Source organism: Sapajus apella, unplaced genomic scaffold (assembly GCF_009761245.1).
Source record: "Sapajus apella isolate SASKATOON/1434 unplaced genomic scaffold, GSC_monkey_1.0 scaffold90, whole genome shotgun sequence".
Taxonomy (NCBI): Eukaryota; Metazoa; Chordata; class Mammalia; order Primates; family Cebidae; genus Sapajus; species Sapajus apella.
This window is the reverse complement of record NW_022437030.1, coordinates 4,500,128-4,527,174: the sequence shown is the minus strand read 5'-3', so window position 1 is coordinate 4,527,174 and position 27,047 is coordinate 4,500,128. Positions and strand designations below refer to the sequence as shown.

At 47.6% G+C, this 27,047-nt stretch overlaps 1 protein-coding gene and 1 long non-coding RNA gene across 4 annotated transcripts in view; one reads left to right on the top strand and one right to left on the bottom strand.

Annotated features, from left to right (window-relative positions):
• LOC116534926 overlaps positions 1-9,475 on the bottom strand; it is a 44,477-nt gene extending 35,002 nt beyond the window's left edge. For both annotated transcript variants that reach the window (XR_004261948.1, XR_004261949.1), the window contains exon 1: positions 9,196-9,475. This is a non-coding gene — a long non-coding RNA (uncharacterized LOC116534926). The remainder of the gene's footprint in view (positions 1-9,195) is intronic.
• SALL1 (spalt like transcription factor 1) lies at positions 9,004-25,217 on the top strand. Of its 2 annotated transcripts, XM_032255714.1 has the most exons (4): positions 9,004-9,066; positions 10,108-10,200; positions 19,081-22,520; positions 23,635-25,213. In XM_032255714.1, exons 2-4 carry the CDS (start codon positions 10,125-10,127, stop codon positions 24,073-24,075), a joined length of 3,957 nt encoding a protein of 1,318 aa, XP_032111605.1. In that variant the 5' UTR covers positions 9,004-9,066; positions 10,108-10,124; the 3' UTR covers positions 24,076-25,213. The 2 variants fall into 2 exon arrangements, with proteins under 2 accessions (XP_032111605.1, XP_032111604.1); XM_032255713.1 differs by lacking the exon at positions 9,004-9,066 and having other exon boundaries at positions 9,697-10,200; positions 23,635-25,217.
• Positions 25,218-27,047: the final 1,830 nt, after the last annotated feature.

The following is a 27,047-nucleotide window of genomic DNA, read 5'->3' as shown; positions in this document are numbered from 1 at the left end:
GGCAATCCTCCCACCTCAGGCTCCTAAGTAGCTGAGACTAAAGGGTCATGCTACCCTGCTTGGCTAATTTTTTAATTTTTTGTAGAGACAGGGTCTCACTGTGTGGCCCAGGCTGGTCTCGAACTCCTGGGCTCAAGCAATCTGCCTGCCTTGGCTTCCCAAAGCACTGGGATTATAGGCATGAGCCGCCATAGCAGGCTTGATCGGTTTTGAAATAGGTATATAACTATAAAATCATGAGTATGATCAAGATAACAACCATTTCTATTACCCTGCAAAATTTCCCTGTGCCCCTTGACAATCTCTCCCTGCCTCCCCCTCAACTCCGTTTGCATTTTCTAGGAATTTTACATAAATGGAATTACACTATGTGTACTCCTTTGCTACTGGCCTTTGTTAGTAAGCATAATACTTTTGAGATTTATCAACATCGTTGCAAATATCAGGACTTCATTTCTTTTATATGGCTGAGTAGTATTCCACCATATGGAACTGTTTTCCTTGCAATTGGAAAAGCCAGTTTTGAAAAAGGAAATTCAACTTTTTTAATCCTCCTGAAAGTATAATAACAAGGGAGAAGGAGAAAGAAGGAAAACAAAAAAGGAGCTCCCTTCTTTGTCCTCATTCCCACCTCAGGATCTTTGCACTTGCCCTGTTCTTGGTCTGGAATGTTTCCCAAATCTTGGCATAGTTCATACCTTCTCATGATTCACAACTCAATGCTCTGGTCACTTCCTCAGAGGCCTTCCAAGATCGCCATTATATCCTAGATGCCTACAATATGGGCTGCTATAGAGTAGGTGCTCAATAAATATTGGTTAAGTGAAAGTATAAGGGAATAAATGAATGAATGCATGAAAAGGTGAAAGAGCATATAGATTGAACTAGAGTTTTTAAAGTTATAAAATAGTTTCTTTTGTAAAATCTCAGAACTCCCTAATAAAGTAAAGACGTCTGGAAGGCCACCCACCAACATGGGCTTCCTCATGGATTGGCGCAGGAACCTGGACTTAACCCAGCAGCTGTGACATAAAAACCTATTTAATGTGGTGGTAAGCAAGTCAGCCTTGGTGATCCCCACCACAGTGGCTGGCTCCCACGCGCCTACAAATCATCTGAAATGCTAAATCATGTTTAAATCCCTCTGATTGTGACCACCACCGGGGACTCTGAAGGACACTCATGCATAATTTACACACTGCCAGGCCCTTAGAAGCCTCTAAATAAAGCCCCAAGGGCTCCCAAGCACTGTTTTTGAGGAGAAGGACATGAAGAGGCAGATTACATTGAGTCTGCTACTCCAACATCAGGAAGAAAAGAAATCTCACCGTCCACTTGCTGGGACATCTGCGAATGTCTTAAACTACATTCGCTGTCAGATGCTTCCCAGGGAAGCTGTGATTACATCAAAAACGAGATGCTACTGTCTCTCTTGTTTTACACAACTCCACTGGTAACAGGTATTTTTGCTCAGATTTTCCTTCCTGTTCCAGATTGTAACCATAAAGCCTGTTTTAATCTGAAAGCATGAGAGAGGGGGTTTCACAAGAGCACTGTGCCTTTTGCCTGCAAATGTTAAATCACATTTGGTCACAACATGGTAATCATGCCAATCATGAGTTGGTTCATGCAGCAGCTATTGCAGGGTCTGAATGCAGACCCAGGAGACACACATCTTTAAGGGCAGGACAGGCTGGTGGGAGGAGTTTCCATCCCAACTCTTACATTTGGCTACAGATCACGCTATCGTAATAAACACGACTAATTTTTACAATCGGCAAAACAGGAAGAAAAATTGCCAGAAAACTGAGGCCTATGAGACCATAAGTGAGTTACACCTTATAGGCCCCTCCACACACAAAAAAATGGCACCTGTTTTTTGCACAATTCAGAGAACTACACCTTTTTGTAAAAAGTGAACCAAATAAAACACCCAAGTGAATATAGGCTGGCATCTGAGCAAAAGGCCACTTACAGTGCTTCTAAACCTTCTAGAAGCATGAAGATGGTCTGTCCCTGACCCAAGCAACCCACAGCACAACGAGGCTTTGGCTCATGCACAACTTGCTCTAGTCTTAAATTTCTTTACTAGCTAGAAACGCCCGTCTGAATCTTAGAAATTACCTGAGATCAAGTAGTGCTTTTATCTTTCCACCACAATGTTCCCTTCACCCCCAACACTGAGCCAGGCAATAACACACTCTCAGGAAATAATGATTGATTAATTGCCTGTAACCAAGGAAAAGATATCCCATGCCTAGCATGCACCTCTGAGAAGTGAATAAATAAATGGATGGATCGATGGATGGGTGAATACAGAATGATATTTTAACCATAGGATATCATTTGATTCTCACAGCCACCTTGAGAAGTAATAACACTAATAGTTCACACCTATAGTGTGCTAATTATATGCCAGCCACTATTCTAACTTTTTCATACATATTAACTCTTTTAACCCTGCAGAACTCTATGAAATACATATGATTTTTGCCTTCATTTAACATACCAAGAAGCTGTTGGAGCCATATAGAGGTCACACTGCTGGGAGGAGGTACGCTTCTTCTCCCTTGGCTAAATTTTATGAAGCAGAAAGAGGAGGGTAGCGAACTTAAATTTTTTTTTTTTTTTTGAGGCAGAGTCTTGCTCTGTCCCCCAGGCTGAAGTGCAGTGGTATGATCTCAGCTCACTGCAACCTCCAGTTCCCAGATTCAAGTGATTCTCCTGCCTCAGCCTCCCGAGTACCCCAACTACAGACACACGCTACCACGCTTGGGTAATTTTTTGTATTTTTAGTAGAGACGGAGTTTCACCATGTTAGCCAGGATGGTCTTGATCTCCTGACCTCGTGATCCACCCGCCTTGGCCTCCCAAAATGGTGATCTTAATTTGATCAAGGATCCCCCGCTCCTCAAAGGCAAGCCTAGGGCCGCGTTCCCTGGCCAGTGTTAAATGGTAGAGCCATGATGTGCACTCAAATAACCTGACTGTGAGTCTGCACACTCAACTCTCAAGTACCACCTGTAATTGAAGCGAGTCCACTGGAAGTATATGAGATCCATAGAGGAGAGATTGTCAGGGGGTGGGGACAATAGGCACTGGGTTGTGTAGCAGTGTACTCCCAAAATGGAGGTGCTGTGGGGCCCAGGAAAGAAATAGGAAAACAGAAACAAACCTGGGACCAGCACCCTGGTTCCCTTGAAATCATTTTGCTTTGGTTGGGGAAAGAGAAACGTGCTGGCATCTTCCCTGTTTAGTTCCCACGCATCCACTACAGCTTGAGCAAAGGCCTTTGTAGCAAGACCAGGGCCCAGTTCTCCACAAAAGCTACCTGCATTACAGCTTCGAGGATTGGCATTACTACAAAACATGCTCGAAGGGCCTTGGGGATGTGGGAAAACCCAGGATGAAACAGGGGAAACCAGGACAGAAGGGGAATTTATAAACATGAAGAGGAAGAAAAGATTGGAGTTAGTTGCTAACATTAATGTGTCGGTTTCGGATTATGGCTTCCAGGATAATTGCTTCTGTTTTGAGAAGGTGTAAGGAAACAGGGAGACACGGGTTTGGAGTTGGGAAATGTTGGTCTCTTACGTGTAGAACTCCATGTTAAACTGGATGTTGGGTTGGAGGGAACAGTATTACTAATGTGGCTAGAGAGACAAAGATAAAAATTGAAAGAAAGAAATTATAGTGCCATAATTAAGAAAGTTTAGTCAATCTGGGAAAGGGGGAAGAGAGAGAAAAGTGGGTATCCCCCTACCCTTTTTTTACCCCTGCCTTACTGACCACACTTATGGAGCCAAAAAGAATGTGGATTTTCACTGAAAGGGTTGCACAGGATTGATGAATTTGAGTTCATTGTGTGGACAGAGTAAAGCTACACTATGATTCAAACTGCAGCCCCAAGAAACACCTCTCTGCATCAGGGAAAAAAACCAAAAGGTATCTTTGCTGAAAAGTCAGTAGCAAGAAACCCTGAGAAATATTCCGTATGAAAGTCATAGCTCAACTGAGACTTGTGGGGTTTATAAATTACAAATAGTGTGAGGGACAGGCAGATCTTGCTCACAGCCAAATGTCAGTACCTCAGCACAGTTCTGAAGCCAGACCTTGCCATTTCATTTCCACCAAACAGAAACCAAAAGGTGCTTTTGCCTCCATGAAAACTGAGGAACAGAAGCCATTCACCAGCAAGGGTTCACTGCACACAACTTTTTTGTAAAACCAAGATGCACATCTCTGAGAATTTTTTTTTTATCTGTTCTTTAACAATGAAAGTTGTGCTGAAAAAGTGGCAGTGTAATTTTTTTTTTTAAACAAAACTTTGTTACAAGAGATGTGCTAAGTTAGTTCATCCAGGAGTGCCATAAGGAGGTCGTTTGGGGGGGAATCTCATTTACGAATGAAATGAGTTTCCTGGCAGACTACCAGTCTCTTTCAAATCCACGCTTTCTCAGAACAGGGCTTCACAGATCTCACACCTATTCCCAACAGAAGACACAGGAACTAACCACTATTCGCTGGATCCTAACTAAGGTTCTATTTGAGCTGGCAGATGGGAATCTGTGCGCTCTGCTGGGCTTCCTGAACATCCCACTACTAGGTTCCAAGAATTAGCTACACTCTATTGCATGGTGATGATTTTTTTTTTCACGCTCAGAAAACCGCAAAGGGATTTAACCAAAGGGAAGGAAAGGTTTTCCTTTTATAAATTCGATTAGCCTTTTCCACTTTCTTTACGTCGGGACCTTTCCACTGGGAGGAATTTCATACCCAGAGGCGCCCTTGGCAAGGCACTGTTGCATGCGGGGCGCAGTGAACTTAAGTGCATGGCGCCCAAATGTGGACAGAAAGTCAAAATCACAAGCACTTGCAGTCGCTAGCGAAGTCGGTTTCTGTATGCCAGTGTAGGAACGGCCCTTCAAGCAAAGAAAGACTAATTTTGCCGCTGGCAGACAGTACCCGACTCTTGGCTGGGGCGCGTGCGGTGGTTACCAAGCCCGCCCTCCGCTTGCCACCCCTGAGTTTTCTGCTGGAGCCGGCGCCAGGGCGCCGGGTCACTGGGCTGCACCCGGCGCCCGTCTGGAGATAGCCCATGGTGGTGGGCGGCGAGAGTCCCCCCCAAAAAGCGCATTTTGACGCCGGGACTGAACTGCTGGAGAGGGAGTGCGCCGAGGGTGCACAGCATGGACTCGGCAAGGGGCGGGGTACTCACTGGAGCCTGCTCCAGACCTCGGGTTCGAAGCTGCTCCAGTGTCCGAAGAGAGGTTAGGATTTGAGTGACAGCAGTTCAGTAAGAAAGGAGTTTCTGAAACTCCCGGGGAAGCGAAGTCCCGGGGTTTGGAAAAATAACCGCATCTATGGAGAGCTTTACAAACTTGGTATTTGTTTTATGTCATTTTTCCCTCTCTCCCCGCACCCCCTCCAGACCTAACCCCAACCCCAATCTCAATCCTAGGAAAGAGCCCTAAGGGCTAGAGGGTACTAGCAACCTCAACCCTTCCTCCTCTTACCTCTGCCCCGCAAACTTTCAGACAAGGAAAATACAAATAAACCCCAGGTGGTTAATGCGGGTGTATTCAGGACCCCCCCACACACACACACACATACACACGCACGCACTCACACAGCTCACCATTCGCTCTGTCCCACCCACCTCCAGGCAGGGGAGGGACTGGGAACACGATCTCCGGGCTCCTTCCCCGAACATTTCCCCATCAATAATGTTGATACCATCGATGCGCCTCCTCCCCCGCCCCTGGGGCGCCGCTGCAGCCTTTTCGCGGCTTTTTGCTTGGCTTAAGAAAACGAAACCTCCACTACTGCCCTCCTAGCCTCGGCCGGGGGCCAGCGGTGCCTTGAGCGGGGGATTGAAGAAGCTGGGGTGCAGGCAGCGCGCTGTGGGGAGTCCTCCATGTCTGGGGTAGGGTGGCCAAGCAACACTAGCAGAACGGAAAAGAGGATCTGAAGCCCAGGCAAGGCCTCATCCCAGGCCCCATCCAAGACCCGAGGTCAGATCCGGCCAGAATGAGATACTTATGCGGGTAGAAGAACCAGGCCTCAGAATGGAGAGCCTCGACACCCCCACAGCCCCGTCCGGTTCCCCTTCGTAGGACCAGCGGTTGAGCGAAGAAGCCTGGAAACCCCGTGGTTGGGACCCCAGTTGTGGCCTGCGGCCTTGGGGCACAGACCTTCGGCCCCGCCAACTCACCAAGGACACTCTGGGACTTGGGAAAACTGAGGGGACGGATTAGTAGGAAAAAGCATCAATCCCCCAAGATGAGAGTTTGCAAAACTCGTCAAGCGCCTCCCCCGGGTGCGGTTCCTCTCGGCCTGTGAGGTCGCGACCCCGGCGCAGCTGCCGCCTCTCTTCGGGCTATCCCCATTCGCTATTGCTGATCAGCCCCTAAGTACCAGGCCCTCTCGAGGAACCTGCAAGTCCGAATTTCGCCATCCGGATTCCCCCAGTTGTCGTCCTCCCCCACACCCAGGGCTGGGAAGGCGCGACCGCACGTAAACCGCGCAGGTCTCTCGGGTGAGCAGGGCGTGTGGAGGCACTCCGGCAGTGGCACCTCACTCCCGCTCGCTGCCTACTTTCGACCTGCACAAAAATAAAAATTAACCCCCACTCTATCTCCGTTTTTATTGTTTTAAGTATTTCTTTGCATCGCGGCACGCTGAGACTCGCCAGCGCCCTGACACTGCGGCGCCCGCACCAGCGAACCACAGAACTTGGGACGGAGACAATGGCCCGTAATTGATGTATTGCCACCAACAATAAAGACCAATTCTCCTCTCCCCGCCATTCCGACCATCCCCCTCCTCCCATCCCCCCTCCTCCACCTCCCATCTCCTCACGCGGGGCCATAGAGGGAAAGAAAACAAACAAGAAATTAGCGGGGGACGCCGAGCGCGGAGAGAAACGCCCGCCTCTACGCCGTCGAGGACTCAAAAGAACGAAAAAAGTTATTAAAGTTTGGATCCCCCAAATGTATTCGTCTCTGCTCGCCCATTCTTTTATTAAACACCGCAAAGCTACTTTTTACGTGTTCATTTGGTTTCGTTATTTGTTGTGGTGTTTTGGGGGGCAGGGAAAGTTGCCCCCCCCTTAGTCTTAAATCACACGTGGAGCACGTAACAAACACGTGTGAAGCTATTCCCGGGAGCTTCCTGCTGCGCACGCGACGCGCATCAGGAGAAAAGCTGTGCGGGACCGCCCGCTCCGCTAGGTTCCGGGCCGCATGCGGTGTCCTGGAGGCCCCTACTTTCAAGAAGTCAAGTTTGTTAGAGAAGGATGCGGGCGGCTCCAAACACCGGCACATTCCGGGAAAGGCGTGTGCAAGTGCACAGACGCGTTTGTGTACCTGGGGGAGTGTGGGTTGGTGGGTGTGCGAGGATCCCTGTTTGTGGGATGGGGGGGGGAGTGAGTGAGGGATTCGCACGTGCTCCCGTACACATTCCCGGGGGCCTGGAAGAAGCGAGCCGCTGGCACCCCAGGAGAGCGCAGATCCATCTTTGCCGAGGGATCTCTTTAAATATTCAGTGAGAAATAATGGCATTTGAAGCACCACCTATGGAAACATTATTATCTTCATTCTTCAACATCAGCCCCACTGATAGCTTCGTTTGTCTTTTTATCAAAATCTACTGTACCCATTAGGACCTGGGGAGAAAGGGAGAGCGAGGCGGAGAGGGTGTGTGTGTGTGTGTGAGGGAGAGAGAGAGGGCAGAAGAGAAGAAAATAAGAGAAAAGGTGGAAAACGGACAAGCAGGGAGAAAGAAGAAGTTATATCAAGAAAAAATAATAAAGTCAGCAGATGAAAAACAAAAATATTTACCCGCACCAAAAAAAAACCATATTTACCAAGAAAGGAAAGAAAAAGAAAGAAAAAAGAAAGAATAAAGAGAGAGAGAGAGAGAGAAAGAAAGAAAGAAAAAGAAAGAAAAAGAAAGAAAGAAAGAAAAAGAAAGAAAGAAGAAAGAAAGAAAGAAAGAAAGAAAGAAAGAAAGAAAGAAAAAGAAAGAAAGAAAGAAAGAAAGAAAGAAAGAAAGAAAGAAAGAAAGAAAGGAAGGAAGGAAGGAAGAAAGGAAGAAAGAAAGAAAATAAAAGATTTAAAAAGCTAAGAGAAAGGGTAGGGTCCTTTAGAGGAGTGCAGTACGGATCCTGAGTACCCGAAGTCTGGCTCGGGAGACTGGTGCCCACTTCGCGCGAACCGACCAGACTCACGGGCGCTCGCGAATTGGGGCGTCCTTATGAGCCCTCTCCTTTCCTGATCGCGAGATAGGGCAAGGATTGTGTATCTGCAACCCCCCTCCCCCATTACTCAGTCGAAGTTTAGTTTAGTCCTTCGGGCGCAGGACTTCGGGAACTTTGGAGAGAGGAGACCCCGAGGCGCGAGGGGAAAGAGCTAGGCTGAGCCGCGGACCGAGTGTCAGGTTCGCGGGCGCCTGAGCCCGGCAGAGGGATCGGGCTCCCGGCTCGGGGCTCTGGGGTTTGGGTATGGAGGCTGCATCTCAGCGTGGGGAGATAGTGATAGAGCAAAAAGTTTGGGAGCCGCTCTCGGCAAGTGCCCGAAATGTGGAGGCGAGCTTCCGCGCCGCCAGGCAGCAGCGGACAGAGCCTCCCCCTCCCCGCCCCCCGCCGCCGCTTCCCGGCTCGCCGCCGCCACCTCGTCCCCGAAAGCTGGGGCGCGGCCCCCTCCCAGGGCGGAGTGCCCAGGGGTCCCGGGGACTGGCCCAATCCAGGACCCGGTCCGGCCGGGCTGTGCCTCCCTAGGCCAGGGCTGGCTGCTGCGCTCAGGGTGTGCGGCAGCCCCTCCCCTCCCCCCGGCCGAAGCTGAACTCGGAGCCCTAGCCGGTCCCGGCTCTCAGCCCGCCCGGGGCTCTGCGGCGCCACCGCTGCCGCCGCCTCCCCACGGAGTGACGCGCCCTGCAGCCAACCCGGGCAGCCGGGGGGGAGGTCCAGGAGGGGTCCTGGGCGGAGCCGGGCCGCCCCCTTATCCCACGGGCTCGGGGCCGCTTCTCCCGAAAACTTCAGCCCTAATTGTCCTGGGAATGTCCGAGGTAGAGAAAGGGAGCGAGGGGGCAAGCCAGAGGCTGCAGGATCAGGGCCCCTGGCCGGGAGAGGATGGGGTGGCGGGAGAGCTGCCCCTCCCCCGCCCCCCCCCCGCCGAACCCATCAGGTTCCCAAACCTTTCCTGGATCCTCTTCTCCGCGCCCCCGCGAGCCCGGGATCCAGGGGATGGAGAACTCGGGCGGAGGAGCGCCGAGCCAGGCGGGAGGGAGGCCGAACCGTGGGCGGGAGGCGGACCGGCGTGGGGCTGGCTCTTCCCCACTCTCTTATTTTTTTTTTTTATGGGGTGGGGGTGGGCTGCTTTCTGGTAGCTCTTAAAGAAACGAAGAAACACTCACGAAACGGGACGCCCTCCCCCCAAATCCCGCCGCGGGACTCCCTCCCCCCGCAGGCCAGCGCGCCTCGCGCCCGAGTTGGGAAGTTCGCAGGGCGCCCGCTGCCCGTGTCCCCAGCCCCTGCCGCCGGCCCCGGCCCCACCCCCCGCCCCCAACCCGGGGCGGCTCAATTCCGGGGAGGGCATGCTAATTTGGGTCGGCCCAGCCTGGGATGGGGGGGGCGAAGGAGGGAGGGGAGAGGGAGGGAGCGGGGGGCGCCGGCCGGGGCGCCGGGCCCGCAGTGGAGAGGAGGCCGGGCCCCTGTGGCCAGGCCGCGGAGTCTCGGGCGGTCGCAAAGAGGGTTAACCCAGTGTCGGGCGGCGCGGAGCGCAGAGCCAGCCCCGCGGCCGGCTTATTGGGCCAGCGCGCGGAGAGACAGGGGTCTGCAGCAAATCACGAACTAATTGATTAAGGCGAGCGGGTTTGAATAGCGCTGGCCCGGTGCCAATCGCCTTTCAAAGAGCCCCTCTATGATTAATCGCAATGCATTATTGATAATCATAATTATAGAAGGACACATGCGCGCTGCGCCCGGGGCCGGGGAGCCGGGGAGGGGGCGGGCGGGCCGGCGGGCGGGGGGAGCCGCCGCCGCCGCCGCCGCTCGATTTCCGTAATTTTGAGAAGATTTTTTTTTAGTAATTTTTTATTCTGCCCCAGCTGATGTTTGAGCCAGCATGTCGCGGAGGAAGCAAGCGAAGCCTCAACATTTCCAATCCGACCCCGAAGTGGCCTCGCTCCCCCGGCGAGATGGTGAGTGCTCCGGCCCGCGTCGTGGACACACACACACGCACTCACACTCACTCAACACTCGGACCCACGCACACGCGGCTGGCCCCCGCACCCCCTACCCCACCGCGGCCCTGATCGGCTCTTCCACTTGGCGTGATTTTTTTTTTTTTTCTTTTTAATTTTCAATGTGCCTTTGCTGGGCTTCCCCCGGCTGCCCCGGGGAAAGCGAGCACATCTCCCTGCAGGATCTTTACGGAGTTGCTGGGTCCTCCCGGGGGAAGGAGGGCGGGCAAGCCGGCCTGGCTACTCCATCCTGGTTTTTCCGGGGATCCCAGCGGCGGCCAGGACCCGGGAGCCCCATAAGGCGTGGGTGCAGGCGGAGGTCGTCCCCGTCTGATGGCGCGGGGTCCCTCGCGCTCCCCGCGCCGCGATCGGGGGCCCCCGGCCGGGTCTCTGCCGCCCGGCCCTGCTGCCAGCGGGAAGGAAGTTTACTTCGGGCGCCGGGCTGAACTCCGAGCGTAGGGGCAGCTTGCTGCGCCCCTCTGCCCCACGCACACACTCCTCCTCGGCCCTCGCGGCAAAACGGGGGTGCCTTTGGAGGTTCAGAGCTGCAAGAAGGTGGGGATTGGTGTCGGGGCGCCCGCTCCTGACTCTCTGGGATCGCGGCCGGAGTGGAGAGTGCCGCTTGCCGCCAGTTGTTCCGGAGACTGTGCAAATGGACGGGGGAAGTGTCGGATCTGGCTCCCAAAGTTTATCCCGGCATCTCTTCCTCCAACACTTGTACCCTCTGCCCCCCAAAATCTTTATGGTCGGTATGCTCTCTCTGCGGATTGTAGTGCTCCCTACTTCCAGGCGAGTCGGGAAAGAAGTCGTAGGATAGTTTTTCAGGTTTTGGGGGTGGCCAGCCAGAGTGGAATCCCCCCTGAAACAGGAGCACTCGCTTTCTCCGATGGAGGCGACAACTGTGGGTCCCGAAGGGGCTGAACAAGTCCAGAACAAAGTTTGTGTGCGGGAGCTATGGCAGACAGTGCAAGAGATCTGGGCAGGGAGTTGGGATACGGAGGGAGGACACCTGGAATCCCTCCTTGCTCCTAAAGGTGTTTCACTGTGCCGGCCTCAGAGCTCCCAGGCCTAGAGCCCAAGGCGTTGCAGCGGCGCTCGGGCTCGGGTCCCCGGGTAGTCCCGGCAAGAAGCTGGCCTCGGCTGCACGAGGACAGACGAGGAGCAGCCTCGGCGGGGTCTCAGCGGCTAGGGATGCCGCTCGGGATGCCCGCGTCCTTGGCGGCATTTTGAGGTGTGATGGAGAGAGCTGGGCCCCGACAGAGCTCCGAAGCGTGCCCCTGATCAGCACTTCAGTCCAGTAAGCAGTGGCCGCCCGGGCCCCACGGTCCCCGGCTTTTTTCCCAGCGCCCGCCTCAGGGTAGAGCCGAGAAGCAGTGAAGCGAAGGGACCCTGGCTCCCTTTACTCCTGCTGTCGGGTAAAGGGAGTCCTGACTTGGGGTCCCTGTAAGAAAATGGGGGACTTGAAATCAATCAAGAAAATGGTTTACAGTAACCCTCTTCCCGGCCCCCAGTATTTCCTCAAGCTTGAATCCTTACCCAGGGCCTCTGCGATTTCTCAGTACGCTGAAAAGAACCCCTGAACCCCGCTTTCCAACCCAAGGGAAAGCGAGCACGCGGGGTAGTTAGAGGTGAGATGACCCAAGGCCGCAGCAGCTGCACCGAGTATTTTTCCGGGTTTTCTCAGTTTAGTTTCTTCTGATTCCCGCACCCACACCCATCTTTTCTAAAGTTTCTGGTGAGACCTTTTGCACCGGAAAACTGCACAAGCTAACAGTTTGTACACAAAAAAGCACACTAGAGATAAGAGAGCGTTTTCTAGTGTGTTTGTAAATTTGTACTTATTTTCTACATTAAAACAAAAAAGTCTCGGCCTTCGAGGATAAATCATGCGTGCTAGACCTTTGCCTTTAGACTTCTGGATCAGGAATTTTTAATAGTTAAGTTTTCTCATAAAGCAATAGTATTAAAGGAGTTCACTGCTTCTTACCATTATTCTTTATTAGTACTTTTTTTTTTTAGTTTATTTGAGCTTTGAGGTAAGTTAGTTAATTAACTGAATCAAGTTTCCTTTCTCTTTTCTCTCCTTCTTTTGATTTCTTTCTCTTCCTTCCTTTCTTTTTTCTTCCCCAAAGCTGGTACATTGTCCTAAAGAAGCAGTAAACTGTTAGGGGCTCTCTAGGAAACACCCCCTCCCAGCCGTCTCTCCTCACCTCTCCCCACCCCCTCCTCTTTTTCTTCAGTAGTAATGGTTTTAGGTTATGACTGTTTTTACATGGTTGAACAATAAGTTTGGGAGAAGTTGCCTAGAGGGTAGATTTTGTAATAGGGTTTCAGGATTTAGTGTGTTGTAATATTAGTACACAAGTAATCCACCCCGATGGAGGCCTAGTATACTCCAGTTCTTTTTATTTGGGAGTAGTTGTGAGATAAATAGAATTGAAAGTTCATGACATAACTCAAGGTTACCTTTTAAAAGTCACCTTTTCTGCAGTGAATTCAGCAATCTCATTCTTCTCCGCACATATAACCCATACTTCTAGGAGTAACTGGGTTTTCTGTTTTGTTTTGTTATTTACATGTATAAAGAAAGGTTGGTACAGTTTTAGAAAGCAAGCCCCTTTTTAAGGATTCAGATTACTTTTTCTTATGTCCTGAGATAGTCTTTAAAATATGACAAATGAGATATGAAACATACCAAATTAAATCTAGTTCATGCACTTCTTGTTTACCAGTGCCTCAAATTGTATGACTTCTACCCAGAGACCTAGAAAAGTTTGTAGACCCAAGTTACAGGAGCCCTGAAGAAGCGGCTCCCGAAGCTGAAAGCAGCTAGGGCTATTTAGTGTTGTTGTGTGACCTGCCTGTGTGTGTTTGAGTGTGTGTGTGCTTACAAAGAAAACCCAGGCCATGCTAAGGAGCCGCACAGATAGCTTCATCTGGAGCAAGTGGAACTAATAATAATAATAAAAACCGAGTATTTGGTCGACTTCAGGATGCTGATATTTTATTCTACTTTACTGCAGCTGCAATGCCAGAAACACTCTAAACTTGGTGATTTTTCTGCTTTTTATGAAACCAAGATTAAGGCAAATATGACCTGTCTCTTAAATGATATTCAACAAGTCTCAAATTACTTGCAGAAAGATGACTGCTACTGGAAAGATTGTTTACCAAGATAAATAATTCTGAAGAAAGGGAATATTAGAATCTAATGATTTTATTTGTGGGTTATTTACTCTAAATTGGGATTTCACTTATGTATTGTGTGTGCGTGTATGTGTGGGGTTCTTCTTCCTTTACTGATGTTTTTAAGATTCCTGAAACTACTACGTGGATGGCCCATTTAGACTCCATTCATTTATTTAAATAGAATTTTGATGCTCAGCTGTTTCAAGAAAAAGATAATATTGGAAAAATAAAACACCATGAATTGCAGATAATACACTAACAATCATATGAAGTATCATAAAAATTTCTCTTATTTATATTAATAATGAAATTCTATCATTTACCAAAGTAATTTGCTCATTTTGAGCAGCTTAATAGCAACACATTGATCCCTGGGCCCAAAAGGTTAGAGAGAACTGTAATTAATTGCTTGCTTTTTTTAAAAAAAAAAAACCAACACCTGCAAGATAAGGCAGTTGGAAGGAATTCATATTTAATCATAGACGTTTTAAGTTTTCATAATGGAAGATTCTGGATGAGAAAATGCAAACTGTTTTTGTGTGATTCGCTTCAGGCCGCACATACTTTCTAAAATGTTAAACACACACACACACACGCACACGGTAGTATGTGTGAAAGTGAATATGTGATACTGAATGTTTTGTGGTTTATTTTACATAGAGTTTCCCCCGGAGTTCATTGGCACAAGTAGTAATGTATAGGTTATTCTTTGGAGGCTTTATTCCTTTTCTTTATACTTTTGGAGGTAGCAAGTTGTCTTTACCAACAGAGCCTGTTAGAAGATAGAAGAACTCTACATTTTTATGGTGAAGGTCTTACTGGAATAGAAATAGGCAGACTGGTTAAGTTTCTGAAATCGTTAAAAGCCAAGCTCTCTGTAGGAACCAGAACAGATTCCTTCTACAACCTCAACTAGGTTTTCCTGAGACACTTCTTGGTACAGATAGCATCAGAATATTCCAAAACTATTCTTAGATTATTAAAACTGAAGTAGTTTGGAGAAAGAGGTGGAAAGTTAACCAAAGAACTAACACCCCTCCCCCAAAAAAGAAAAAAGTTTGTGTGCCAGGCTTTAGAAAACCTAGATGTGTCAAGCTGTTTTAACCTTTGCTAGCCTCCTCCCATGCAAAGGTGACAAGGTCCAGATCATAATATGTCCTTCAGTATCTTCCCAGTGACCCCCAAATTGAATCCTGCTAGTCACTTAGCAGGAAGTTAGTAGTTTATTTTAGTTTCACCTTATCAGCTTGGCTTCTTTTCCTAACCTTATTCCCCTGTCACCCTCAGATGCCAGACCCCCAAAGGGGAAGATTGACAGGTAGTTCCCATAGCTCAGTTTTACCCTCAAACAACAGGGATTTAGTTTCTTGTGCCTTTGCCAATGTTTATGTAGTCAAAGTTTAGATCTCGCCTTAAGGAGTCTCTTTTTTACGCGTCACTGCAATAGGAAAGCCACAAAGAAGTTTTTGAACAAACCCTTGCAACTGGAACCCCATCTAGTGTTCAGTTTGATTCATCCATGGGAAAGACATTTTCCCCTTTCATTTATTGTGTCTATTAGGTGGGCTTGGATCTCTATTTTAAAAGCAGTTTCTCGTCCATGTTGTTATTTTTTCAGAGATTTCACTTGTATTCTTCCACAAGAGAATACACTAATCCCGGTCAGAACAGTGAGTAAACTTCAAGGGTACCAGAAAATTTGTCATTTGGTTGTGTGTCACATAGAGGAAACTTTAGACATCACAGAAAATATGCACAGCGTATGTTGTAGTGTTTAAAATTTCTTTGGGATCTTAAGTTGGACATTTGGATTTCAGACTTTTCGTAGGTCGGTGTTGAAAAAAAAAGGTAAGAGATCAATCAATCAAATATATTTGTGATAAGAAAAGGAGCAGGCTGTTAAAATTAAGGACTCCAAAACCACTATCCTGAGAAGTTCTATTAAGAAATATAAATGCAATCTTAAGATAATGGGAAGTACAGTGAAGTGTCTTTCTGAAGAGCTCCAACAAAGAAAACTAAATCTGGTAGAGTAAGGTGGTTGCGTTTGTTTTCTGTTTTGTTTTCCTTTCCTGGCTGTCTAAACCTTTCTGTGCGGGGCATAGTTTTATTTTTATTTTCTCAGTAGACACATATCCTAGAACACTTCAATTTTCTCCTTCCGATTCTGCAGTTTGGTTCAGATGATGAAAAGCTGACAAATTTGAATTAGGCATCAAGTACTTAATACATCAGAAACTAAAGCATTTTGGATTTTAGTATAAATTTGGTGGAGATATAAAATCACTCTTCCCTTCCCACTAAAAGAAGGCCCAGAAAATTCCAAATATCTGTTTGTGTGTACATACTTAGAAAACCACTGCTTCTTAAATTTTCCTATATGACTAGGGTTGCTTACAAAATTAATCTGTATGCAAAATCCATAGAAAAGGAACGGGAATGCTATTTCACCATAGCACAAGGAACAAGGCAACTGTATTTACTATAATGGGGTCACCAGTTGCAATCCTGTGTAACAGATTACTGAGAGAGATACAAGATAGCAGACAATCAGAAAAATGAATTAGAACATGTTCCTCCTTGTGTGTGTGTGGGGGGGGGGGGAATCTTACTACAACTTAAAATATTCCCTTTGGTAAAAAGTCCAACTAGTCCTCATGTTTTGTCTTTTTTTTCTTTTCTTTTCTTTTTTTTTTTTAATAAAAGGCTGCTTCCTTGGAATTTTGTTCCAAATGCAGATAGATTTAAAGTTAAGAATTATTACAGTGTAGCAACACCTGCTTTTGAAATAAATCAAAATAGATACCAGTATTTTGGGGGAGTGGGGTGTTCACAAACATCAGGAAATTAAATTAGTTGACTCTACAGTGAGATCAAATGTCAGCTTATTAAAAATGTTGTGAAAACCTAAGCTAAAATACGGGCAAGTTTTTAACACAGTCTCTTAAAAGCAAGCAGACATTTATTTTTAAACATCTATATTTTCCATCCAGTTAGCACAATCCTAAATATAAAAATTTTCAGGTTAAAAAACTTGAAAATTCTCAAGTGAGTCTTGAGGCAGCACAAATGCAGAATTCGAGTGTGGGAAAGGAATCATCAGCTAAACCCTGTAAAGTAACCTTCCTTTTATTTTCTCTATATATTATGAGAATATCAGATGTTTGCAAGTTATAAAGAATTAAAATATCTTTTAATCGTGAGCACAGATGTGCTAAATATTTGAAGCAACTACATTGTAATGTGTACAATTGATGAAGTCAGTTTTCTGATTTCCCTTGCTAGTTATTTAGTTCTGAATCTGTCATTATTTGTCTAAGCCCAGCTGACCAAGCAAAACTGTGTTTTAAAGTGGCTTTATGTTTTGATAAATGTGAGCTGGTTGAAAAGTATTTTCCACTGAATGCAGAGCTTAATAGAACATGCTGACATAATAGTTTTAATGCATTTTGTTGAAAATGTGTGAACAAACAGAATAGCTTTTGTTCCTTCATAATTGGCTGTAAAAGTAGATGGAAACATAACCATTACATATGGAAATGTGCAAAGAGAAAGAAATAACATTTCTGTTGAATATATTAGGAATTGCATTTCCTAGTTTAAAATAAGCATCTGAAATGGATGCATCATTTAAAATTGGTTGTCAAAATAAGAAGCTTTAAACAGAATTTTTGTCACATTATTTTTGTCCCAAGTTAAGCAACATAACTTTAGCAAATTTCATCTAATATTTTGTTTATATGATTTTAAGGCAGGGGGAGAGACAGAAAGTGCTTAAAACAGCACCTTCCATATGCATAGGAATCCAGTGCCAATTAGGATGATTAAACATTAAATTAAAACCAAATCATTACTGGTATTTTCTGCTACAACTAAGATTTGTTTGGTGGTGTTAATGCATTTTGCACTATACCCTTGTGGAGATTAAAAGATGGGTATTAGGAAAGCTGGCTTGTTAAGTATAACTTAGCTACTCAAATAACACTCCCAGCGAATAAAGTGTGCATACATTTGGCATACTTCACCAGGGGTTCTAATCAACTTCGGCATCACTCAAGGCAAATAGAGTTAAGGAATTTCCAGAAGTTAGTATTTAGGTATTAGTTTTATTTTCTGGAATGTCAAACTAGTCAAGCTTTTTAAAATGTTTACCACAAAAAGGCAAAGAGCTGACCCTTTCGAGTGGACTTTACCGAAAAAAGCAGCATTTTGATTTTACATTTATCCATATCTGCAATTACTTTGTTTTCTGCAAGTTTTCTGGGAGATTCAATTTGGAAGTCATGGAAACTACCTATTATCTGATTCAGTTCTGCAGAAAAGCATGCAGGGAGGTAATCCTGAATTAAACAGTTTTTTTTTTTTTTTCACAGCCTTCGTAGATGACCACACACCATTTGTACAACAGAAGTTGGTGTTCCCCATGCTGGGCAAACAATGGGAAGCCATCCTGTCTTTGAATAGGATGTTAGCTTGGAGTTAGAGATTTTTCTGTTTAATTTACAAATGGATCTTAGTGAGAAGACATCTGAGCAACCAGTGGAAACAAACATGAAATAAAGGGATTTTTATAATAAAAGGTTCAGGACAATCTGTTAAACAATTGATAACAGTTAAGAGCAAACTGTTTTTAAAGACATTTAGACAAGGAGAGCTGCAAAACCTTTCCAAACTCTAAACCAAGAATTATTTCTTAGGAGATGGGAGTACTTCACAACTGCACATCCTTCTTGAAGTTGATGTTTAATCAGAAATGTAAATCTTGTGCCAGTTTTTATAGACATAGAGAGTACTTTTGATGAAATATTTAGAGGCATAATGTTGCCATTTGAAGCATAGTGGCATATATCCTTTGATTAGTGGGATGGTAGCCAGAGTTGTATCTTTAATTTTAAAAATAAACATGCCATCGGGTGATACATAGGTGCCAGGCAGGCCTTGTAACGGATTATGATCATTGTGTTTCTCTTCATTGTTTGTGTTGCCTTCCCTTTTGTGTTCAAGTGAGTTTTGAGGAGCGGTCTGGAGGATTTGTTACTGATGTGACTAAAGTGTGTTTGTCACGGATCAGACGTAGTGCAGGTTGGAGGTAGGGGCTTGAGGTGATTTTCAAGTTGTCAGTCTATAGCTTGGTGATATGCATTCCCCCCCACCCTTGTCAACAACTGATTGGAACCTGAATGACTACAAATTAGTTTAGTGACAGAACAAACTGTCACAGATATCTTTGAGTCTGTTGAAAATGAATAAGGTTGACAGAAACTCAAGAGCCTAATAAGTCCTCAGATTGGTTTGTGGACCCTCTCCGGACAAGTAGACAATAAGGTGTATAAAAGATTGGAAATCAATATTTTGCTATGGAATTCCATCATGCACCAATGTCTCCCATTTTTAGTATTTTATATTTTGATGAAATATCTGAAGTCTATGACTCTCTGAGATACCAGATGGATAGGAATTCCTCCATACCCTTAAAAATTAATCATGGGTGTTCTTAGGTAATATTGATTGTTTCTCAAGGGCTACTGTTTTGAGTTTTGCAGGTTGCAGGTAGAAAACCATTGATTAGCCTTTTTTTTTTTTTTTAACTCATAGGTGATTGTGTGTCCTGGCCCCTTTTCTAACCCTGCACCTTTTTGATGTTTGTAGGAGACACAGAAAAGGTTCAACCGAGTCGCCCCACTAAGAGCAAGGATGCCCACGTCTGTGGCCGGTGCTGTGCCGAGTTCTTTGAATTATCAGATCTTCTGCTCCACAAGAAGAACTGTACTAAAAATCAATTAGTTTTAATCGTAAATGAAAATCCAGCCTCCCCACCCGAAACCTTCTCCCCCAGTCCCCCTCCCGATAATCCTCATGAACAAATGAATGACACAGTGAACAAAACAGATCAAGTGGACTGCAGCGACCTTTCAGAACACAACGGACTTGACAGGGAAGAGTCCATGGAGGTGGAGGCCCCGGTTGCTAACAAAAGCAGTAACGGCACTTCCAGCGGCAGCCACAGCAGTACCGCCCCAACCAGCAGCAGCAGCAGCAGCAGCAGCTCCTCCACAGGTACCTCAGCGATCACAACCTCTCTACCTCAACTCGGGGACCTGACAACACTGGGCAACTTCTCCGTGATCAATAGCAACGTCATCATCGAGAACCTCCAGAGCACCAAGGTGGCGGTAGCCCAGTTCTCCCAGGAAGCGAGGTGCGGTGGGGCCTCCGGGGGCAAGCTGGCAGTCCCAGCCCTCATGGAACAGCTCCTAGCTCTGCAGCAGCAGCAGATCCACCAGCTGCAATTGATCGAACAGATTCGTCACCAAATATTGCTGTTGGCTTCTCAGAACGCAGACTTGCCAACATCTTCTAGTCCTTCTCAAGGTACTTTACGAACATCTGCTAACCCCTTGTCCACGCTAAGTTCCCATTTATCTCAGCAGCTGGCAGCAGCAGCTGGATTGGCACAGAGCCTTGCCAGCCAATCTGCCAGCATTAGTGGTGTGAAACAGCTACCCCCAATCCAGCTACCTCACAGCAGTTCTGGCAACACCATCATTCCATCCAACAGCGGCTCTTCTCCCAGTATGAACATATTGGCAGCAGCAGTTACCACCCCGTCCTCAGAAAAAGTGGCTTCGAGTGCTGGGGCCTCCCATGTCAGCAACCCAGCGGTCTCATCTTCGTCCTCACCAGCTTTTGCAATAAGCAGTTTATTAAGTCCTGCGTCTAATCCACTTCTACCTCAGCCAGCCCCCCCTAACTCGGTCTTCCCCAGCCCTTTGCCCAACATCGGAACAACTGCAGAGGATTTAAACTCCTTGTCTGCCTTGGCCCAGCAAAGAAAAAGCAAGCCACCAAATGTCACTGCCTTCGAAGCAAAAAGTACTTCCGATGAGGCATTCTTCAAACACAAGTGCAGGTTCTGCGCGAAGGTCTTTGGGAGTGACAGTGCCTTGCAGATCCACTTGCGTTCCCACACCGGAGAGAGGCCGTTCAAGTGCAACATCTGCGGTAACAGGTTCTCCACCAAGGGGAATCTGAAAGTCCACTTTCAGCGCCACAAAGAGAAATACCCCCACATCCAGATGAACCCCTATCCTGTGCCTGAGCATTTGGACAATATCCCCACGAGTACTGGCATCCCATACGGCATGTCCATCCCTCCAGAGAAGCCAGTCACCAGCTGGCTAGACACCAAACCAGTCCTGCCTACTCTGACCACTTCAGTCGGCCTGCCATTGCCCCCAACCCTCCCAAGCCTCATACCCTTCATCAAGACAGAAGAGCCAGCCCCCATCCCCATCAGCCATTCTGCCACCAGCCCCCCAGGCTCAGTCAAAAGTGACTCCGGGGTGTCTGAGCCAGCCATGAGAAACCTAGGTGGGCTCCCAGAGGAAGCCGAAGGGTCCACTCTGCCACCCTCCAGTGGCAAAAACGAAGAAAGTGGCATGGTCACCAACTCAGTCCCAACAGCGAGCAGTAGCACCCTGAGCTCCCCAGTGGCAGACTGCGGCCCTGTGGGCAGTGCCACCACTTTCACCAACCCTTTGTTGCCGCTCATGTCCGAGCAGTTCAAGGCCAAGTTTCCTTTTGGGGGACTTCTGGACTCAGCCCAGGCATCAGAGACATCCAAGCTTCAGCAACTGGTAGAAAACATTGACAAGAAGGCCACTGACCCCAATGAGTGCATCATCTGCCACCGGGTTCTCAGCTGCCAGAGCGCCTTGAAAATGCACTACAGGACACACACTGGGGAGAGGCCCTTTAAGTGTAAGATCTGTGGCCGGGCTTTCACCACAAAAGGGAACCTTAAAACCCACTACAGTGTCCATCGTGCTATGCCCCCACTCAGAGTCCAGCATTCCTGCCCCATCTGCCAGAAGAAGTTCACGAATGCTGTGGTCCTACAGCAGCACATCCGAATGCATATGGGAGGCCAGATCCCCAACACCCCAGTCCCCGACAGCTACCCCGAGTCCATGGAGTCTGACACAGGCTCCTTCGATGAGAAAAATTTTGATGACCTAGACAACTTCTCTGATGAAAACATGGAAGACTGTCCTGAGGGCAGCATCCCCGATACGCCCAAGTCTGCAGATGCCTCCCAAGACAGCTTATCTTCTTCGCCTTTGCCCCTAGAGATGTCGAGTATTGCTGCTTTGGAAAATCAGATGAAGATGATCAATGCCGGCCTGGCAGAGCAGCTGCAGGCCAGCCTGAAGTCGGTGGAGAATGGGTCCGTCGAGGGGGATGTGCTGACCAATGATTCATCCTCAGTGGGTGGTGACATGGAGAGCCAAAGTGCCGGCAGCCCAGCCATCTCAGAGTCTACCTCTTCCATGCAGGCTCTGTCCCCGTCCAACAGCACCCAGGAGTTCCACAAGTCACCCAGCGTTGAGGAGAAACCACAGAGAGCGGTCCCAAGTGAGTTTGCCAATGGTTTGTCTCCCACCCCAGTGAATGGTGGGGCTTTGGATTTGACGTCGAGTCACGCAGAGAAAATCATCAAAGAAGATTCTTTGGGGATCCTCTTCCCTTTCAGAGACCGGGGTAAATTTAAAAACACTGCTTGCGACATTTGTGGCAAAACATTTGCTTGTCAGAGTGCCTTGGACATTCACTATAGAAGTCATACCAAAGAGAGACCATTTATTTGCACAGTTTGCAATCGTGGCTTTTCCACAAAGGGTAATTTGAAGCAGCACATGTTGACACATCAGATGCGAGATCTGCCATCCCAGCTCTTTGAGCCCAGTTCCAACCTTGGCCCCAATCAGAACTCGGCGGTGATTCCCGCCAACTCGTTGTCATCTCTCATCAAAACAGAGGTCAACGGCTTCGTGCATGTTTCTCCTCAGGACAGTAAGGACACCCCCACCAGTCATGTCCCTTCTGGGCCTCTGTCTTCCTCTGCCACATCCCCAGTTCTGCTCCCGGCTCTGCCCAGGAGAACTCCCAAGCAGCACTACTGCAACACGTGTGGCAAAACCTTTTCCTCGTCGAGTGCCCTGCAGATTCACGAGAGAACTCACACTGGAGAGAAACCCTTTGCTTGCACTATTTGTGGAAGAGCTTTTACGACTAAAGGCAATCTTAAGGTACCTTGCTCTGTCTGCACCTCACCCATTCCCTCAACCCTGTCCCACTGTCATTGATTATCTATAATGCATGCCCCCAGAGTCATCAGCCCAGATATTCAGGGCGAGAGCTCTTGCAAGGGAACCTGCTGCACATGGTGGACGGGGGAGAAACGAGGGTGCCTGGGAGGGTCAGGATCATGGCAGGGACAAGGGCAGGCTGCAGCTCACTGAATGTCAGTGCACATTGAATAATTTGGTACCTAAGCGAAGCAGCGGCCTCTCTCTGTTGTCTCGCTAAGTGCACCAAATGAATTGCTTTACCTACCAAGGAAGACAGCCTGGCGTTGCCATGGGGTATTGATTAAAGAGCTCCATGTGGCCTGTGTGCTGCCCGTATCACTTAATAATTACGGCTCTCGGCGTATGCATCTATTTTTCATAACTGCAGTCCAGCATGGTTTGTTTGTCTAAAAACAATAACGTCACTGCTCTGCTAATGGGTATTATGATAATTGATTATACAGCATTTCCTACTGATATGGAAATAAAGCAAATATGCTTAAGTTCTAGAGCAACAGTTGAGTGCTCTTAGTGTGTACGTTTTTCTGTTGACAGAGTATTTCTCTGGAGATTGCTCCCAGTAATGTGAGATGAATAATTACTTTCTGGCTTTTCTCTCCATACGCAGGCCCTCCAATGGGCAATCAGGGAGGGACACCTTCTTCCCATCTGAAAAGGACATTTATAGGGTAAAGCGTGTCAGATACAATACTTAGCATTGCAATGAGAGTGGACATAACAATTCTAACCCTGAAAGGAGCTATCCACCACTGCCTGGCTTGCTTGAGGCCATTATAAGCTAAATATGGGTAATAAAAAAGAAGTAAGTAAGGCATCTTTGCCCAGGAAGAGGGGAGACAGCCCAGGGCCGCAGAGAGTGAACATGTTATTGCTAGACAGGAGGAATGGATGGTTCCTGTTGCCTTCACTGTCTGTCACATGATGAGAATAGACATTTAGGCCACTTGCTTTGTGGACATTTGGGATATGAATCGAGACAGATTCAGCTATTAAGCTTCTCTCCCCCTCCTCTTTCCCCCCCTCCTCTCTGCCTGCCCTCCCCGTATCTCAGGTACACATGGGCACTCACATGTGGAATAGCACCCCTGCGCGACGGGGTCGGCGGCTCTCTGTGGATGGCCCCATGACATTTCTAGGAGGCAATCCCGTCAAGTTCCCAGAAATGTTCCAGAAGGATTTGGCGGCAAGATCAGGAAGTGGGGATCCTTCCAGCTTCTGGAATCAGTATGCAGCAGCGCTCTCCAACGGGCTGGCGATGAAAGCCAACGAGATCTCCGTCATTCAGAATGGTGGCATCCCTCCAATTCCTGGAAGCCTCGGCAGTGGGAACAGCTCACCTATTAGTGGGCTGACAGGAAACCTGGAGAGGCTCCAGAACTCAGAGCCCAACGCTCCCCTGGCTGGCCTGGAGAAAATGGCAGGCAGTGAGAACGGAACCAACTTCCGCTTCACCCGTTTCGTGGAGGACAGCAAAGAGATCGTCACAAGTTAAAGCAGCTGGGCTGGAGACATAGCATTCATTCCTGTTCAGAATGCGACCTATGGTGGCCTCCTACTCCTTGCCCGCCCCCACAACTGTGCCCCTTCCTTCTGTTCCCTAGATCTATGAACTACAACATTATGAAGACATTCTTTTTGTACCTTGTTCAACTTTAGAGTTCTAAGAAAGCTTATTTATTAGTGATATAACCTTGCTTTGCAAACAGAATGCAAGCGTTAACTTTGGTCTTCTGTATTTTGGACTAAATACTAATTGACTAGAGTGCTGTAAACTTGCTGTAACATTTATGGCAGTTGCAAGTTGCCCTGCTAGGCAGTTGTAATCTGGCATTAACTTATTTTCTATATCCAGTTTAATATGAATCTGGTGTTGATGCAATGCCTCGGTGATGCATTAGATCTCTAATAAAGTCTGTATATACATGTACACTTTGATCCTGCTGGAAAATTTTATCAGCAAACACATTGTCTAATCTTTCAAAACAGATTTAAGGAAAGGACTCAAAGTACAGACTGAACAGTGTGGTTCTTTGAAAGGTTTGGTTTTTTAGTTTTTATTCTAAAATTCAACCTGTTTTGTTTTGTTTTGTAGATTTAACCATTTCCATTTGGAACTGCTATTTGTATTGTGCTTTTTACTTGAGTCGTCTTCAATGTCAATAAGTTTCTGTACAGTAATAAGCACGCAGAATTATTTAGAGAAAAAGAAAACAAGTGTTGTTTTGGTAGTTGAAACTGAGACGTAACATTTTGCCTTGTAGGTATATTCACAATAGAAAATGTGTGCTGGAATTTCACAATGCTGCTAAGTATAGCATCTTGAACAACCTTCAGTGGAGAAAATGTAGATGCTCTTGTATATACAATAAGAAATATCACTTTCATTAAAATGTACATATGTTCCTTACAAGAGCAAATGCTTCTTCTTGATCAAGAGAGCAGGTATAGTGTTTGTTTATTTTGTATTAGGTATGGAAGAAAAAAATTGGACTGTTACATGCACTTTCTTGGAAAGTTGAAAGGAAAGGGGGGGTCCAATTTCTTTAACATTTAATACTTACTAACAGCAGAGATACTGTAATTTTACTCAAGTAATCAAATACATTTTTTTTTTTTGCAACAGATAAAACAAAATAATGTGTCTGTGTTTTTAGAGTGCATTTCTATTTAGCTAGGCCCCTAAATGCATTTTCACTATTCCCCAGGTAGCGGTAAATTGTGTATGTGAGTGTGTAACTCTCTTTAAATGAGGAATTGTAAAAGGCATAACAGAAACGAGTTTGCATGAGCCTGCGTTTTCTTTTATTTTGAAATTTGGAGTCCGTAGATATTTTCCCAGTATCTATGACTCATTTAGGAATGAATTTTATAGACTCCACTTGCTACCCATCCCCAAGAAAAATGAAAAAATGAAATGACATAAAAAGAAGTTGTCGGAGGTTTTATCCCAACAGGTAAGTTTCTTTTAAGCCAGATATTTATGCCGATTTAGATTTCACTTTTATTATTTTGGTTTTATTTCCCTTAATACAGTCACGTTTTTTTTCAGGCAGCTGAGAGCCACATTGCTGGGGAGTTCCTGATGCTGCGGGGTTATATAATCTGACTCAAACTGGGCCTCAACCCAGAGAGGTCAACATGTTCTTTATTTAATTGGTCTTTTAGGCATTTAAACGCACATGCATATTTGAAAGAAAAAGTCTATTAGAAAGGTTATGTAGCGTCAGCTTGAATATTTCATCATGCGAATTCAATGGGATTCTTCCCCTCTCCCTGTTGTTCTGGGGCGAAGGGGGAAACAGGCTTTCTTCCTCCTGATCACTCTTTTGGGGTGAGCAAACGGACTAAATGGAAGCTGTGTCCAGAGGGGTCGCCGATTTTTTTAATTTTTTTTTTTTTTTAATGTTTCGGGGAGGTGGTAAACCGCCGCAGCCAGCGGTTGTGCCCAGGTAAGGTAGAAAGTCTCGGGCCGCTTCCTGCAGAAGTTTCCACCAGGGCTCGGGCCACCCGGGGCCGCTCTCCCCCGACCCTGCCTTTAGATCTCGGTGCCTAACAGGCGCCCTCAGCCCCTGCTCCGCCTCCCGGCCCAGGCCCGGCGTTCGGGAAGGTGGGCGCTGACCTGGGCCGAGGCAGTGCAGGGGAGGGGGTGGGAGCCCCAGAGGAAGAGAGGGCGGCGGCCGGGTGGGCGTGGGGGGGGTGCGCCACGTAATGAGTGATGCTGAGAATCACCCCGAAGGCTCGGCAAGCGAACGTTTAGAGGGACATATTTCTCGGTCTCGCCTCTCCCGTCCCGTCCCCTCTGCCCCAGGGGTGACCCTTTTTCCTCAAGCGTGGGGGCACGGATTGAAGGCCGGAATTCCAGCCAGAAGCTCTTGTTCTGCGCGGGCCAGATGGAGCGGTTTCCGCTGCACAGACTAAGTCCACACCTTCCCATCGCTGGGCGTGGCGAGGAGGGGCTGCCCCCGGCTGCACGCCTTTTGCGCCCAGGCCCCTGTCCCGTGGGCGGACCGTGCGCCGAGGGACAGGGCCTGGGGACCTCCTAGGGAAGTGGTCCGAGGGTCTGCCAGCCACCGAGAGGGGCAGGCTTCGACAGTGCCCCCCTGGCGCACACGCCAGGCTCCTCGCCCCCCATCTCCAAAGGGCCCAGGTGGCTGCCCCCCGACGCCATCCACCGAGCGTCCGACAGCAGCTGGATCCCGCTCTCCAAAGGTCGCCGCCACCGGGTCCCCGGGGCTCCCACACGCAGGGCCTGGCGCGAAGGTCACCGCCCAGCACCACCTCCGGCTGCGCGTCCATGTCCAAGAGGCAGGCGGTGGAGAGAGGGGAGCCCGGGCGCCTTGTTCTCTTTCCCTCTGATCACCAACCTCCTACCCTCCCTCCAGTGGTTTCTGAAAGTGAGTTGCGGGAGCAAAAGTCACTTTTCTTTCGGGAGGCATCAAAAGCGTTTAGGAAAAGGTCTGAGGG

Coding starts and splice junctions, on each gene's coding strand:
- SALL1 (XM_032255713.1), top strand. CDS start 10,125: ATGTCGCGGAGGAAGCAAGCGAAGCCTCAACATTTCCAATCCGACCCC. Junction 10,201..19,080: donor CTCGCTCCCCCGGCGAGATG/GTGAGTGCTCCG, acceptor TGATGTTTGTAG/GAGACACAGAAAAGGTTCAA. Junction 22,521..23,634: donor CGACTAAAGGCAATCTTAAG/GTACCTTGCTCT, acceptor CCCGTATCTCAG/GTACACATGGGCACTCACAT.